The 17,438-nt window shown below is 47.6% G+C and overlaps 1 protein-coding gene across 3 annotated transcripts in view; it reads right to left on the bottom strand.

Annotated features, from left to right (window-relative positions):
* Nucleotides 1–17,438, bottom strand: part of PAPPA2 (pappalysin 2) — a 173,482-nt gene that overhangs the window by 72,817 nt on the left and 83,227 nt on the right. For all 3 annotated transcript variants that reach the window (XM_048861671.2, XM_075131478.1, XM_048861669.2), the window contains exons 12-13: nt 12,364–12,499; nt 11,509–11,725 (exon numbers count right to left, since the gene is read on the bottom strand). In XM_048861671.2, the coding sequence (XP_048717628.1) occupies nt 11,509–11,725; nt 12,364–12,499 (353 nt within the window). The remainder of the gene's footprint in view (nt 1–11,508; nt 11,726–12,363; nt 12,500–17,438) is intronic.

The raw sequence follows: 17,438 nt of genomic DNA, 5'->3' as shown, positions 1-17,438 counted from the left end.
ATAATCTGAGCTCTTATTCAGTGTAACCTTCTCAGGTGTGTGGATGTGTGTGTGTGTGTGAAGGGGGGTTCTTTTCTCTTGAGACATTTTCTTGTCTCCAGTCTCACACTAACAAGGAACATGACAAGGGAATTTGCTTATTTTCTGCAAGCCACCTAAGGATGCCACTTTTATTACTACTGATTAATTGCACTGGCGTAGCACCATGGGGCCCTAGTCCTGGACCAGGACCCCACTTTGCTAAACACTGTACAAACATAGAACAAAAAAGTGGTCCCTGCCCTGAGATGCTTACGGTCACTGGGAGTTTGTCCTGTTCTTACTTCTGTGGCACTTTATAAGACCAGGTCCATGCCACAAAGATGTTACAATCTACTATAGAAAGGCAGGTAAAGACATCAAGCTGGAAGAGGAATATTGGGGTGACAAAAGTAGGAAGCCTGCAATATTGACTTCTGTGCCACAGCACCATGACATCTGCTGTACACCCATGTTGTGACGCAACTTCGTAAGCTCATGAGCCAGCAACACAGCGTCAGCATGCTGTGCTGCAGTGATGCTGCGGAGATGTTTGAAGACCATTTAATATGCTGCTTGCCAGTTCTGATACAGAACAGGGCCTTGTCAGTATTGGGGATGGGGTGACAAGTGTAGGCTGTGGGCTCAGAACTACGACAGCTACAATAATGCATAAAAATGGCTGGGTCAAAAGCTCTGCTGGCATAAACCTCAGAGGAGTTATATCAAAGGAGGGGACTTGGCTTGGTTGCCTCCAGAATCGTTTCAATGATCACGGACCACAGCTTTCCTTTTCAGGAGAATATTATTAATAAAAAGAACATCATGTACTGTGGCAGCCTTCAGGATCCCATTATGCTAGGCACTGTACAGACACGCAAAAGATGGTCTACGTGTTGCAGCCAGCTTATAGGCTAGAATCTATAGCAGATCATGGTTTGGTGTGATTCTCAGGAACAAGTGTCTGTCCATAATGACCCATGGAATCTATACGCCCCTAGCAGTGTCTGTGGGGACATGACATAGACAGCACAGCTCTGTCCTCAGCGTGAAATAGATTTTTCTTTCTCTTGTTGATTATAACAGATGGATACAGCTTATCCCGTCAGCCCACTCTTGCAGTCCTATGACACTTAGGTATTTTGGATGCGGGTCATGAAAGGAAAATCAAGTAGGCAATATTATTCTTTTCCTCCATGCAACATCTCGAAAAATACTGGTGTTTGTATCCCAGCCCCTTCTGCAGCCCAAATAAATGAGTTGTTGTGACATTTTGGCAAATGGCCATTTTGGCAAACAACTATGTGATACTTTGATCCATCTCCTGGGTCTTGAGGACAAAATTCATCAACCAAACAAAATTTCAAATCTGGAAATACGTGAAACTGCTCAAAGATGGCTCCAATAGCTGTGAAACTGCAGGATTTTCAGAAAATTGGACCAATTTTGCAAGCAAAGCAAAATATGAAAACCTCAAATTTCTGAAAACATGACAATTTGGATTTTATTGTGAATATTTCAAAGAGCCCAGAAAATACTGGTGGGCTTAACCAAACCAAACAGAATCTTCTAAGGCACCATAAATCATCCATAAATCTGCTGTAACATCTGCACAGGCTGCAGTTTCATTGGCTGCTATCAAAACAGCCTTTAAAATCAAGCTGCAATTTTAACAAGTGAAAAGTATTATTAGAAGTTATTTCTATACTGCTGTCAATGCACAGGGTGATGGATAATGGAAGCTCAAGGCTACTGAAGTCATAGGGAGTCTTGGAATTGACTTCAGTGGGCTTTGGATCAGGGCCATGCTGCCAATCAAATAAGAGATGCCTACCCCAAAGCAATCTGGCAAAAACAGATTGATGGATAAATGAGGAGAGGTGACTATATGTGTGAGAAGTTCCTCCAGTGCAGTTTCTATTGAAAAACTCCATGGTCTTTTGTGGAAGGAAAAAGAATTTCCTCTAGGATCTCATGTTTCTATAGCAGTGGTGGAGATTTTTCCCCTTGGTGGAGCATGATGCAATGTGGTGCGATGGTTGGGAGAGGTCTTCTCTGATGTTTTCTTTTCCCTCAAACCAAATCAGCTTCTTTGAGGAAGGTGCTTGTTCCTGTTACTTTAATACAATTTCATTCTCTTTGCCCCACTCATTTAGGTATGTACAGGGAGAGTTGAGCAGGGAGCATTTTTGTGTCTCCTTTTCTAATAACTATAGTATGTTCCCCATCCAAGATAGCACCTTCTATCAAGGACTCTCATGGCACCTTACAGACAATAACTAATTAAGTCTCAAAGTCCCTGTGGGGCAGGTAAGTGTCATTATCCCTACTACACAGGTGGTGTAAAGATATAGAGGAATATAGTAATGAGACTTGCCAAATAGCTCAGGAGGGCAGTGACAGAGCCGGGGACTGAACCCAAGAGTCCTGACTCCCAGTCGGACAACAAGATCTCAACACTAGAGCAGGACTGGTGGGAACGGATTCCTGATTCCCTCTTTGACAGCGACAGCAAGTCTTTCACTTCTGAGGCATAAACAAAGGGGCCGTGTATACACAGGGCCTCTCCCTGCCAGATGCTATAGTTGAGATTCATTGGCCAACACCCTGAGATACTGATGACAGCTAGCTGGTGAGACTCAACCTGGACAGCATTAGAATAGCGCTTGTAGGTTATAGGAAGTCACTGAAAAGAACTGGCAGATTTGGGGGGGTCCTGCTGGATTCTCAGCTGCTTCTGATTGGATAACGAGCAGCATCAGCCAACACCACTGATTTGATACCCACATTTGGCTAGAAGGTTATGACCTTTTTTCATTACAGATAAGAACCTCACTACAGTTATACATGCCTTTGTCACTGTGAGGTTATCTATCCATCCCATTTATAATACATGGTCATGCCAAGCATCACATCAACACCTATAATAGACAAACTATGACACAAATTGGAAAAATGTCTATAAACTGAGTTTCCATGAGTCACAATTGCTTAGTTAGCTAGTAATTAAAAAAATTGTTTCTGGTCAAACTGAAAATTAAATTTTTATGAATTGAAAAAGAGGATAAAAATCTTGTTTTAGGTGAAATGAAACATTTCATTTTGACTCTTTTAAAAAGATTTTTGATATTTTTAAAAATAAAACATCCATCTATCCAAGCTTCCAAGAGCAATTTCAATCTCTCCTTACACTGCACATTCCACCAACAAGTTGTGGTCCTTCCTCGCAGACGTGCACAACCAACTAGCAAGGGTTCTCCTCAGAGCCCATTTCAAGTGGCCACAGGAATCTCATGCAGTTTATTCTCATCCCAAGTGCCACACTGAGAAATCCAGCACTGAGTCATCCCCTTATGTCCTGGGAGCTCACTGACAGGGACTCCTCAAATTGCCTTCAAGGATTCTGCAAGCTGGCTCCTGGTTCCTAGGATGAAGAGGGCCTTTCCTGTCCTATTATTTGAGCTAGTGTCTCCTTTTTTAGAGATGACCAATCATGCGCTATCTCATTTCCTCACGCTTCCTTCTCACTGGGAAGGCAAGTCACCTTCAGCCCTTACATAATTTTTAACCTTCCCCCTTTCTTTTGTATTTCTAAGGTGCATTTCACTGACACATATATGTGCTAAATGGGTAGGGGATGGTATCTAACATAGAAGCCACAAGGCCTTGGAGGAAAAATCTCCCACCGTTCTTTACATTGCTCAGGTCCACTGCTGTTGGCAACATTAGGAGCCCTAGTGTAGAGGCCATTCCAGCCGCTGACCTAGTTTTAAGCACCTCGTTGGTTGGACTTGCTCCCAGCAGGGTTAGATGATGCTGTGCTGGAAACGGCAGACAGCTGGTGTGCCAGCTTTGCTCTGATTTCTACCAATGAATCAATGTTAGTGACTTCTCTGGCATAGACAGGGCCTATGTGACAATTACAAAGAAGGCTGGAGCAGGACTACTTTGCCCACCTCTCTGTCTCTGGGCAAGGAATGCAACATCCTTGAATGTACTGCTGGAAATCGAGTCTATCACCCCTATCCCTTTAAAAATGGCTTTTTGGAAGAAACGCTTTAGTCAAACACAAATTATTGGTATCAGTACAGGAATAACTGGCTGAAATTCTGACAGGTTTCAGAGTAACAGCCGTGTTAGTCTGTATTCGCAAAAAGAAAAGGAGTACTTGTGGCACCTTAGAGACTAACCAATTTATTTGAGCATAAGCTTGCGTGAGCTACAGCTCACTTCATCGGATGTGAGCTGTAGCTCACGAAAGCTTATGCTCAAATAAATTGGTTAGTCTCTAAGGTGCCACAAGTACTCCTTTTCTTTTGGCTGAAATTCTGTGGCCTGCGCTATACAGGAGGGCAGATTAGATGATCTAATAGTCCATTCTGGCCTTCGAATCTATGAATTTAAGCATCTGTGACAAAGGCAGAGGCCTTTTCAATGCAGTTGTGTACCCTGAGCTATGAAAATGTGTATTTATTGTAGATTATAAATGAGTGGAATGGAGCGAGATGGCTCAAGCATTTTGAATAGCCAATGTGCAAGACATTAAGTTCTAGAAATGGCCTGCATGTAGCAGAAGAATAAGCATTGCCCACAAAAAAGCCACATGCACCTATGTTTGTCTGCATTGCCATATTACAGCCCTGGCCCTGGGCATTCTGAGGACAGGTGAACAGCTCACCAGAACGAGTTCCCCAGGTGGCAGAGCTCAGCCATCAAGTTCTACCTGCCTGTCACTAATGCCCAAGGAATGCCCCATAGGTCAGTCACCACTGCTTGAGGAGAAGCAGCTGGAGTCTATTCATGCCTAGTTCAAAATCCAGCCCTACAAACTAGGATTATCAAGATCTGAATCTCTCCCTTAGAAATGTGTGTGGGGATGGGGTAGGGGGATCCCTCCAGGTCTGGTGACAGGCACGTAGGTGGGGCAGCCTGAAGGAAGCTTACTGTGATGCAGCCCAGGCTGTATGTGATAAACGGGGCTCTCAGTCCCACACCTTTCACCAGTGCTAAACTAGCCTGAAACAAATGTTTTTCAAACAAACTTGTGTATCCCTTTCTATTTCATTCACATCCCCTCACTCTCACACTTTCCTGGCTCTTCCCCCCACTCCTATCCTCTCCTTCCTTCCTTTGTTTCCCTCCTCCCCTCCCCCACTCTGCCTTCCCTTCCTGACCCACATATTGCCCTAGTCCTCCCATTACCATCCCCACCAAGAGGCTGGCTCTGGTTAGGTCCAGCTCTCCTTTTGCGGTTCACCCCCTCAGTAGGGGATAGCCCAGCTTTGGAGGAGCCTGGGAGTTAATTACCAAAACCTAAGGCCAAATCATTCCTGAGTAAAAGTCAGATACTTGGGCTTGAAAGCTAAGGGAACAGCTTAGGGAACTGCAATTCTTCCCTTGCTGAACAAGAAGAGACAAAAATTAAAAACTTCCAAAAAACCAAAACCAGATTTCTCTTTAATCCTTTAAAACTTTGAGGGGTGGGGTGAGGGGAGAATAAGAATACAATGCAGACTGGATTTCAATAGTGCCAAGGCACTTCCCAGCACAAGCAAACGTAAACTCTAACAGGCTAAAAATAAAAGGCAGTTTAAAAAGACAATAAATAAAACCTGCTGCCCTGACTTGATGTACAGTCCATACCAAAGAAAACAGGAGGGAATGTGGCTCAGTGTTCACATGCAAAGGGAAAGGCTGGATGGAGAACAAAAGCAATTAACTGGAAGGGGCTGAAGTACCAGGCAGAGGCACCGCTTCAGATACTTTGGGTGCAACAAGGGTATGTCTACACAGCACTGGAAGTGAGCCTCCCAACCCGAGTAGGCCGACTCACGCTAGTGGGGCTCAAGACAGCATGCTAAAAATAGCACTGTGAGCATTGCAGTGTGGGCTCTCAAGCCCACTCAACCCCCTGGCTATTTTCAGCACACTAGCTTGAGCCCTGCCAGCGCAAGTCTGTCTACCGGGACTGGGAGGCTGCAGTGTAGCCATGCCCTGTGTAGGATGTCGTTGGGCTAGTTTACACTGGAAGCACTACAGTGGCACAGTCGCATCGACGCAGCGTGCCTGGTGAAGATCCTCTATGCCGACAGGAGAGCGTCTCCCACTGACATAGCGCCGTTAGGTCGCTGTACCTTGCGCCACTCGCGGGGGTGTCTTCTTCACACCCCTGTAAGTTACAGTTCCTGGATCCTAAGGCATTAAGGGAAGATCCACTGAAGTCAACAGAAAGACTCCCACTGGCTTCAGTGCGCTTTGGCTCAGTCATTCCTTCCTTGCTGCTGGGAGCTTTCAATGGCTCACCCCACGTGGGCTCGGGGAGGACAGCAACTCAGTGTCCCAGCATTGGCACAGGGAGCAAGCACAACCTTGTGCTCCTGGAGTGCCAGTTGAGGAGGGGAGTCAACGTGCTGACATCCACTCTGCACCCCTGACCCAGCACGGTGTTAGAGGGCACTGAGGGTGCAGGCATCTTTTGAATGAGACAACATTCAAAGACCTGACAGCTTGTGATCCTTAAGGCAGATTCTGTACTCCCTCTAATTCTTCCTGCAGTTTCACCTGGGGAGACTAATCACTTCCCCTCTTTGAAACAACTATGTCTCGTTGCCAGTGTCGAACGATTGCCATGTTCCCCGGAGATGCCTGCATTTCATGTGCGGGTGTGTGATCTCTTCATTGTAGTACAGGCTGCAAAACACTTTGGGATCCTTCAGGATGAAAGATGCAAGAGAAACAAAGGGATGTTATTTTTATTATACTGGAAATGAAACTAGACTAAGGCCCGGAAACCTCTTTTTCCGAGTCTCCTTTGTTACTTTTGTGGGGTTATTTTTAATAATAGGCTTACATACACAGTGTGTGTGTGGTCAGTTCAATTCTTTACTGGAACACCAAAGATTTCATCTTTTACTGGTGAGTGGAAGTCTCTGAACCTGCTAATATGTTATATTTCTGAACTTTTATGAGGTATTTTCATCCCAGACTCCACCTGCATTTATACCCAATGTATTATTAGGCTCTGTTTTAATACTGTTGTATGTTTGTTTTGGACTTGAAAATCATTTTTAAAATGAAAGGGGGAAATAATTAACCAGGCACTTCCAGAGCTGATAAAGAGGCTTTGTTATTATGGCTTCTGAAGACTGGGAATTAGGGGGAGCTCGGCTTGATGGGTCCTCTGCCCCCCAGTTATGGGACCCTGTTGTCCACAAGATGGGGATGATATGAATATGTTGTACTTCTAAAGCCCATGTCATCCGAGCTACCCAAAGTACTTTTCTGACTCCAAATGAGACCCTTGGTTGGAAGGTAAGTGATGTTATACTGGGTTTATAGGTGGTAACAATGAGGCAAAGAGAAGCAAAGGCCTTAATGTTGGATACCCCATTTCTTGGATGCCCACATTCATACACAGAGGGCAAGATTTCCAAGTTCTCAGCGCTCCCATGAGGGTTCAAAAAGAGTTCGGCTCCCATTTAAACATGGGCCAGATTTACCAAAGTGCCCAGCACTCAGCACATCCCGATTTTCAAACAAGTACAGCACCTACCCTGAGGAGCTCATTGGAATATCTGGTCCTGGGGGCCTGATATAGAATCTCCTTCCTTAGAGGTTTTTAAGGTCAGGCTTGACAAAGCCCTGGCTGGGATGATTTAACTGGGAATTGGTCCTGCTTCGAGCAGGGGGTTGGACTAGATGACCTTCTGGGGTCCCTTCCAACCCTTATATTCTATGATTCTATGATGGCCAGAGGTGCTGAGCGCTCTTCCTTCCACCTGAGGTGGCAGGCGCTCATCTCTGTGAATCAGCCCCTGGAATGGCTCGCCTGATTAGGGTCAGTGGCAGAACAGGGGACTAGATCCCAGAGTCCTGGCTCCTAGCGCCCTGCCTAACCATGACGCCTCCTGGAGAGGGTGGAGGAAGAGCCACTGGGCCCCCCGCACTGGGAAGTCACAGAGCAAGGAAAGGGAATAGACAGCTGCCATAGACTGTGGTGTCAGCACCATGCTGAACTGAGCCAAGACAAAGTGGCCTGGCCACCACCACAGTCCACATGATGTCTGAAGAAAGAGAAGGTTTAAAGACCTATGTGGGCTCCTGCCCCTACCGCCCGGCAGGACAAACTCGGCACACTGATGACAAGGAGGCTGGCTCCTCTTCCAGAGCCAGCAGGGGGCATCTCTCCCCACACAATTTTATTCCCCCTCCCGGAGCTCAGCCAAAACCCTGAGGAGGGGTAGAGATGGATCATCCCTTCTGTCTATGCAAACCTGCCCCTTTCCCAAGGACTTGCCTCCACACACCTGTCCATACCCCAAGAGCTCAGAGGTGTGACTCCCCATCCCTAACTGTCTCCCTCCCCCCGTGATCCCTTCATCCCATAAAAGTCTCCTTCCTTCAAAGGGAGTATGATGAGGTACCACTAGCACCATGATTCCCATTGCTGCTGGTGAGCAAATTGCTACCGCTGGCAGATGATGCATCCATGCAGCTCAGCACCTCATTGGGTGAGCCTGACCCACAGAAAAATCATGGAAGGTGTGGATTCCACTTGGCATGACAAGTGAGGCTTACAAAGCTTACGCTGTGGATTCAGTCCGATTTCCAACAACCCCAGGAGATGAACATCAACTCACGAAGTTCTATGCCTTGCATGAGTCCGCTGATTTCAGAGGAGCTACACTAGAGAGGACTGAGACACAGGATTTGTAAAACTAGGATATTCATTAGCGGGCAATATGTACTTTAAAATTTGCTTTCATACGGCGTGAAGGCTACGTGATATGTCTCTTTGCACGCTCACGTCAGTACTTAAAGGGACACCAGTCATTTAAAAATGATACTTCTGTCTGAACTGTATCTATTATTGCTACAAATAACCTCCGTGAGATTTCAATTATGAGATCATAGGAAAACAATATGCCATTCCCTATCTTTTCAATTTGTTTTCTTTGTGTATTTGGCAGCCTTTGTGTATGGCCCGTTCCACCAGTCCTTCAGTATCAGTCAGTTTCCCATCTTGTTTGTGTGGGTCTTTCACACAGGAACTGGAGAAAGAAATATATTTTTAAGTCTGGGAAAATGTGATTGTAAAATCACACCGTTGGCAGGGGCTGAGGGGCATGTGTAGCACCTGTGACGACTCCCAAAAAGGAATCTGACTCGCTTTCAGGTGGATGGTGCACCTTCTGTGGTGGCCTGAGACCAATGCTTACAAGTTTATTCACTGAGAAAGCCGCAATTTCTGTTGCTATGTAAATCACATTCACTCTGAAACTCTGGTTATGCTTTCCAGAACTCTGTATAACTCACTTACATCACATGAGTGTGTTCTCTCTCTCTCTCTCTCTCACACACACACACACACACACAGTCTTACTTCATTCTTTCATGCAGTGCCATTCATAAGGAAAACTTATAACAACAGTAACAGTATTAGAGATGAGCATGGACAAAATCCAAAATTCCCAGTTGGACGCTATCTGCATAATTGCTTGAATGAGAACCCTGGATCTGGACACTTCTAAACTTTGGAAAAATTAGAATCTGGATCCACAGCCAAACTTTGCATCGTCAATCATCATCATCTGTTATCGTCATTAGAACAAATCTTACCTTTCTTTAATTCCTTCTCAGCTTTGTGTCTTTGGCTCTGGGTGTGCTTTCTGCATTATTTATTTATTCATTCATTCAATCTTGGATGTCAGTTCTTCCCTCTTTTCCTTTGCAGTGTGATTTATTTGGAACATGCTGCCCTATTCTGCAAATACTGCTCCTCAGTTACATACTTTACTAAGATATTTGGAGGCCTTTGAGCACTGGACACCAATAAATTAAAGCATGTTGTTATTATTAATTAATTATTAGTATTATTACTGAAGCAGCTGCGTGAGACTTGATAAAGGAGCAGCCTCTGAGGGATGAGGTGGGAGCTCCAGGCGAGGTATTTGAGGAATTTAGCATGGCACTCAAATCCAAGCAGGAAGAGAGGAGATTCCCCTCCCCGGTGGAGCTTTTTGGAACAGGACTGGGACATCCGGTGGTAAAGTGGAAGGAAACCAAAACACAAATGGAAAGGCAGGCATCTGTCAAGCTCTCGCCAATGGTCTGTTTTATGGAGAGTTGCTCTCCTCGTGTTTCTCTCTCTCCAAGTTTAACGAGAGCGTGGTGGGTGCCAAAGCTGACTTGGGAAGTTTCAACTCTATCTCCCGAGGGATGCTGTTAACCAGGATGTCCATGGCTCGATCCCGCAAGGCACTGAGCACGCTGAGACAAGCACATTCATCATTCTAAGCACGTGAGTAGATCTTTCAAGTCAACGGCACTGCTCACATGCTAAAAGTTCAGTACATGGTTAAGTGCTTTGCTGGATCAAGGCCTGAGAGAGACAAGGCTCCTTAGGACAAATAGTACGTGATCATGTAATTAAAGACTGTATCATAATGCTACGCAACAAGGGGCTGAATCAGGGCTGCTCAGGGGACCTTAATATTAGCATTGTCATCAAGTGCTTGATTTAATCCTAATGACATTCTTTTAACATTGAGTTTCTGTATCTCTCTCAATCTTACACCCCCTCCCCCCAAACTGACCTATTTTCCTAACTATTTTTCCCTGCAATCAGATAGTGAATCAAACCTCGATACCTTTTGTCTGAGTGCAATGCTGAACCATTTGAGCAAAAAGGGTGATGGGGAGTGTGTGCATACATGTATAAAGGGACAGGGACCCAAGGTAAAAGTGTAGTGCTAACTCCATAGAGAATCTCTATTGTTTTAGCAGCGGAGGAAGAAGGGCAGACGGGTAGGCTGGGTGCAGGAACTGCTGTGATTTCCAACTGATGTCCACACCTGGTGTGGACTTCACCCACTTGCACTGCCCTTCATCTGGTGGCTGCATGGGCCCCTTATATTCTACTCCAGCCATGACTCTTTACTGAGACAGAAGCAGAAATTAGAGATGGGAAAGAGCTACCAACCCAGAATTACTCCTTAGGCTCTATGTCCACACTTGGAGCTGGAGAAGTAAATCTCAGTTCGAGGAGACATGCCTGCTCTAGATCTGATCGACAATAGAGCACAGCCATGGCACCATGAGTAGTAGGAGGACTAGCTGCCCCGTCCGAGACGGCTGGCATGCACCTGGGGTGGCTCATCCTTCGCATCCCTTGTGCCACTGAGACTATTCTCTATTTTTAGTGCTGTGGCAATCAGAGCTCCTTGAGCTGGAATTCACAGCTCTTTGAGGTCTGCCTCCTTGAGCTGGAATTCACAGCTCCAGCTCGAAGTCTAGTTATACCTACATGTTTGTCCAGGAACAAGGAGGTAGCAGCTCTAGTTGAGCAAAAGGATGTCTCCCTCTGGCTGATCCCTTAGGAGCTATGCTCTAAGCTGGATGTCACCTCCTGCAGGAGTGACAGATCCAAAGCCAGCAGAGTGATAGCCCTTGCCCAACAGCAACACAGAAAAATCCAAGGCGATGTGGTACCTGTGTCTCTGGAGGCCATGTCCCTCGTGTTCCAGGAGGCAGGTGTTCGGAGCGGAAGAGCTGAGGAGGGAGGATGTCCGCAAGGCCACGGCTGAGATGCCCACTAACGAGGAGGAGAAATTGAGCAGCACCGAGGTGATCCGGTGGAAAAGGAAATCCTGGCTGTGGGTCACATTGATGACCAACGGGTTCCGCTGACATGACAGTTCATGCGTCCCTAATGGGGAATGATAACAAGAGAGAGAAGCCATTAGCCCAACTCTGGGATTGTTTAGCTTGCCCTGGGTTATTCCACAGCTCAGACGCTACTGCTGTGGTCTGCCTTTTCTAGTAAGCCCTCCCAGTGAGGAAGTCAGATAGGACACATCCAAGGCAAAGGCAAACCCTTCTGCTTCAGGCCAACCAGCAACTAGACTAGGGTCAAGAAAGCAGGAGCTGGAGAGTCAGTGCTGAGAGAAACGGGATGCAGAGAGGATCCCACCAGAGAGAGGGTACCACAGCCTCCTTCATCTTGGTCTTCCATGTAGCACAGACCATCTCAGCCAACAAAAGAGGCAGGGAGTTGCTCAAAGAGAACACTGCCAGAGAGGTGTGGAGATCTCCCAGCTCCCACTGAACACAGGGCGAGCCAAAGAGGCCATAACAATTTGGGCCATTTGCTAGGAGCTGTCTGACACAGCTCTACCTTAGCTGCTCAGGTGCTTCCTCAGACCTTGCTAGACTGCTTGCTCCCTGCAAAGGAAAGCCAAGGGCGAAGCAGAGAGGGACTCAGGTGCTGAGGGAGCGGAGGAGGAGAAGGGAAATGTGAGCTCTCCTCATCGCTTCCCTCCTCACATCAGCTCTGAGTGCACTCACCCAGCGAGTGGTTGTGCCTCCTCTCATCCCCAAGCTGGACGGTCACAGTCGGCTTGTGCTGGTCACCCGGGGCAACGCCATCAGAGGCCAGGAAAATAAAGACTGAGGTGGCCAGTCCGGGTCTGTCGAAGCAAATCTGGGCACGAGGGTACAACGCCAGAGGGGACATTAGAGTGAGAGATTACGGCGAAGCAGACAGAGCTACACGGGATAGGGCTTTGCATTTTAGAAGCAATGCTATTGATCAGACAAATAAACAAATGGGACGGACGGATTGATAGATGTCTAAATAGATAAATTAGATACTTCCTGCTCATTCTGGAAGCCCCACACAGTGTTCCAGGCACACACCAATCATGACTTATAACAGTTTTGCTTTTCCAGTCTAGATTCCTCAGACAGCTCTGCCAATGCATCTCACTCCCTGACCCTGAGGATCCAGTTGCAGGCCTCTCCCCACAAGTCTGAGATCATACAATTCATCGCACTGATATGAACCCTGAGGTGGCAGGCTGGTGGAATTACAAACTGTGTCACTGAAATGCTTTCATTTAAAGCAAAATACCACAGGTGGCTCGAAAGCAGCTGTCAGCCAAGGAATTGAACAATCTGGGGTAGGAGGCAATGTCTAGTAGGAAAGCCGCCACTTCCACCGACTCCTCTACTAGCCACAAAGGCTGCAGGAGACAGCAGTGAAACTCAGAGTATCAATCACTGGAGAACAGGCACTCTTGGAAATGAGGGGGACATAACCTCCCTCCCCTGCGACATTTGGAAACTTCTGATTCAGAGCCACCCCATGCAACACTCTCACTAAAATTAGGCCAAAGACAAAGGGCAAAAGATTCCAGGTACAGCACCACTTCACATGGGCACAAATCCATTAGCAGCAGACAGCCCAGCTAGCCAGGCTGAGTGCTGAGGAGCAGGAATCTCCCCCTACATTGCAGCCTCAGGGCCCTGCTATTATTAAATGACTGTGGTGCCTGAAGGCCCCAGCCAAGGTCAGGGCCCCATTGCGCTAGGTGCTGCTCACACACATAGTAATAGCCAGTCCTTGTTCTGAAGAGCTGACAATGTAAACAGACGAGGCAGAGGGGAATGAAAGAGGAGAGAGGTGAAGTGACTTACCCAAAGTGGCAGAGCAGAACCAGGAACAGAACCCAGGTCCTCCGGGGGCCTGGGCCAATGGCTTGCCCATTGAATACAGCCTCTAGGAGCCTGCAGCTCCTCTGCAGCCCTCACCCAGAGGAGGGATGACTAGTGGAGCCTTATAACTGCAGATGCACTGGCCCTACTCTCCTCTGGCCTAGCCTGGTTTCATTCCACCACTGAGAGAGACACTTTGTGGTAAATAGAGAGAGCCCATCATGCAGGTTCCTCAAATCCTGACTCTGCTCCCCTGGGTCTGTCATGGTGATGGCCCTTCATGTCTGAAGAGGACTGGTGTGTATTGAGCATTGCCTAGGGTTGCCAACTTTCTACTCGCACAAAGCCAAACACATTTGCCCCGTCCCCTGCTCCTCCCCTTCTCCATGGCCCTGCCCCTCCTCTGGGGCCCCGCCCCTGCTCATTTCATCACCACCTCCTCTGTTGCTCGTCCCCACCCTCACTCACTTGCTCATTTTCACCAGGCTGGCTCAGGGGGCTGGGGTGCAGGAGGGGGTGAGGGCTCCAGCTGGGGGTGCGGGCTCTGGGGTGGGGCCAGAAATGAGGGGTTCAGGGTGCAGGAGGCAGCTCCAGGCTGGGGCAGGGGGTTGGGATGTGTGGGGAGTGAGGGCTCCAGCTGGGGGTGTGGGGTCTGATGGGGGGCTAGGGCTGAGGAGTTCGGAGTGCAGGAGGGGGCTCTGGGCTGGGGCAGGGAGTTGGTGGAGTATGAGGGCTCTGGCTGGGGGTGCAGACTCTGGGATGGAGCTGGGGATGAGATGTTTGAGGTGTAGGAGGGTGCTCTGGGCTGAGACCGAGGAGTTCAGAGGGTGGGAGGGAGATCAGGGCTGCGGCAGGGGGCTGGGGCATGGGGAGGTGAGGGCTCCGGCTGGGGGTGCGGGCTGGGGATTAGGGGTGCAGGAGGGTGCTCTGGGCTGGAATCGAGGGGTTTGGAGGTGGGAGGGGGATCAGGGCTGGGACAGGGGATTGGGGCCTGGAAGGAGGATCAGGGGTGCAGGCTCCGGGAGGTGCTTACCTCAAGCAGCTTCCAGAAGCAGCGGCATGTTCCCCCATGGCTTCTATACGGAGGCATGGCCAGGTGGCTCTGTGTGCTGCCCTGTCTGCAGGCATTGCCCCGGCAGCTACTATTGACCAAAGTTTCTGGCCAATGGGAGCTGTGGGGGCAGCATGTGGAGCCCCCTGGCTGCCTCTACGTGTAGGAGCCAGAGGGGGGACGTGCCGCTGCTTCCCAGGAGTTGCACGGCGCGGAGGCTAGCAGGGAGCCTGCCAGCTGCGCTGCACAGCACTACCAACCAGACAGTCAACGGCCTGATCAGTGGTGTTAACTGGAGCAGCCAGGATCCCTTTTTGACTGGGTATTCTGGTTGAAAACTGGACACCTGGTCACCTTAGCGTTGTCTCATAATGAGGAATAGCTCAGGAGCACCCTTGGAAACTCAACACAGTGAGCGGGGATACAGTGATCAGAGGGTGGGACAAGTATTTCACGTTCGCAGCCACTCACTGGGGCCCACAGGGAGCTGGCGCAGGCGTGGGGCAAAGCAAGGTGGAGGAAATATCTTTTTGCACCTTCGCCCTAAATTCCCACTCAATCATCACTGAGGCTGGGCAATTTCCCTGTAACATTTCCCTCCTGTTATTATTTCACCCTTGTTGTATTTCCACCTCCTGTCCAGGACTGGAAGCCCTGAGACACCATGAAGGTCAATCCTGTCAGCACCACAGCCTGCTCCAAAGCAGGAAGCACATTACCATGGAGAGTTCCAGTTCTGCACACGCAAGAAGCTTGGGTAGTATGGATAAGCACCTCAATATCGAGCTCTCATCCCAACCTAATTTGTGAGGGCCAGATCATCAGCTTGTGCCAATTTGGGGGACGCTCCTTATTCCATCCCTCCCCACTGCTCCCCTGTGCAGGCACTTGGCAAAATCTGTTTCTGAATTAAAACTGCATGTCATAAATATAAGGGGAAGGGTAACAACCTTTATGTATACAGTAAAATAAAATTCCTCTTGGCCAGAGCTACAGAATCCCCTTACCTATAAGAGGTTAATCAGTTCAATTAACCTGATTGGCACCTGACCAGAAGGACCAATGGGGAAAGAAAATACTTTTAAATCTGGGGGGGTGAGGGACTTGGGGGGAATATTTTGGGGAACAGGAACTCCAAGTGGTTCTTTTCCTTAAATCTTTGTCTAACTCACTTGGTGGTGGCAGTGAATACCGTCCAAGGCCAAGAAGTAATTTGTGCCTTGGGGAAGTTTTAACCTAAGCTGGTAGAAATAAGCTTAGGGGGTCTTTCATGCAGGTCCCCACATCTATACCCCAGAGTTCTGAATGGGGAGGGAACCCTAACACTGCAGTATCTGGCTTATCTCACTAAGTATTCCCTGTGTGTGCTTCCTTTTTCTTATTATGGATTGAGCTGCAGTTGGCTATACTTTAATTTTTTTTCTTTTGCTTAATTTCCTGCTTGTTACATTCTGACATGCCTCCAAATCTTCCTTGAATCTGATGTTTAGGAAATAGAGAACAAAGCACTGCCACTGGAAAGTGCTCCTCCATAAATCAGAATAACTCATATCTGCAAGTATACCAGCTCTTCTCAGGTGCACTATGGGAGGCTAGTTATGTTGAACAGACATTTGCATTCTTCAGCAGATGGCCACTCCCCCTTACATCTGTGCCTTCATGTAGGGGCACAATGATTTCTTTGCCCTTTAGTGCCACCTGTTGAAAATGTTTCATTCCATACAACTGGAATCCTGTACCTAATGAGCAATGTGATTGCTCTTTTAAAGCATGGGACATGGAGCATTAAAATAGTCCTGTGAGTGGAGGTGTATGCATGTGTTACTGAGATGTGTGTGTAAACAGCTATATTTGTATGGGAGAGTGTTTTTTCATACATGTATGAAAAAGAAACCTGCTTCCCAGACCAATCTGTTAGCAAACAGGCAAACACTATAAAAGAGAAAGAACATGGGCATATTTATTACTAGCCCATAAATAATTTTATGGGCGGAAAATAATAGCACACCTAAAATGAGCATGTGGAGCCAGTAATGAAAGTCTTTCATAATGCACTGGAACATGAGTTAATCCTGGTGAGAAGTGGAAAGCGAGCCTCCATCAAGGCAGCACAAAGAGGGGGCTTTCCTCTTTCTTGTGAGCAAAGGAAAAAAGGGAGGGCCTTTGCCCTGGCATAAGCACAGTAGGGAACCCAGAGGGAAGGTCCAAGAGATATAGACAGAAGAGAATGAAGGCTACGTAGGTAGAATTCTCTGTAGATGCACAGGGGGTTGGACTAGATGACCTCCTGAGGTCCCTTCCAACCCTGATAGTCTCTGACATAGGGATACAGGCGTATTAGGAACAGAAAGGTAATAACACTGTTTATTGACCAATGATTAATGATGCATTAAGTCTCCCAAGTGCCTTAACAAAAAGGTAATTACAGACAATCTAGGACTAAACAGGGCAACATGCCCCATATAAACTGTACAGAAAGAGCAAAGAGAAATAACAACCTCCCAATAATAGAAGGCAGCAGCCACATAAAATTAAACTGTGGTTACAATCAGAAAATCAGCACTGTATGAACTGCATCTTCCTAATGGACATATCAGCTCTCTGTGTCTCTTCTACTTATGTCCTCCTTATGTGATTAAAACCCAGGTTTTACTCTCCCTGGTGGAGAGGAGGCCAATGCAATTGTGGGACAGTCTCAGATGCCAGGTCAGAAAGGCCCTGACTCCCACCCTCTAAAACATGTCTGTAGGCATGGTCAGGAATTCCAGGCCAGCCTTCTCACCTCCCAGAAGAGACTGGCCCTAAGGCCTTGGGATCACACTGCCCCTTGTGCAGTCATTTACGCCAGTGCAAAGTGAGTGAAAACTGAGCTAAA

This window comes from Caretta caretta, chromosome 8 (genome assembly GCF_965140235.1).
Source record: "Caretta caretta isolate rCarCar2 chromosome 8, rCarCar1.hap1, whole genome shotgun sequence".
NCBI classification, from domain to species: domain Eukaryota; kingdom Metazoa; phylum Chordata; order Testudines; family Cheloniidae; genus Caretta; species Caretta caretta.
Note: the sequence above shows the minus strand (reverse complement) of the source record. Positions and strands in the feature narration are given on the sequence as shown.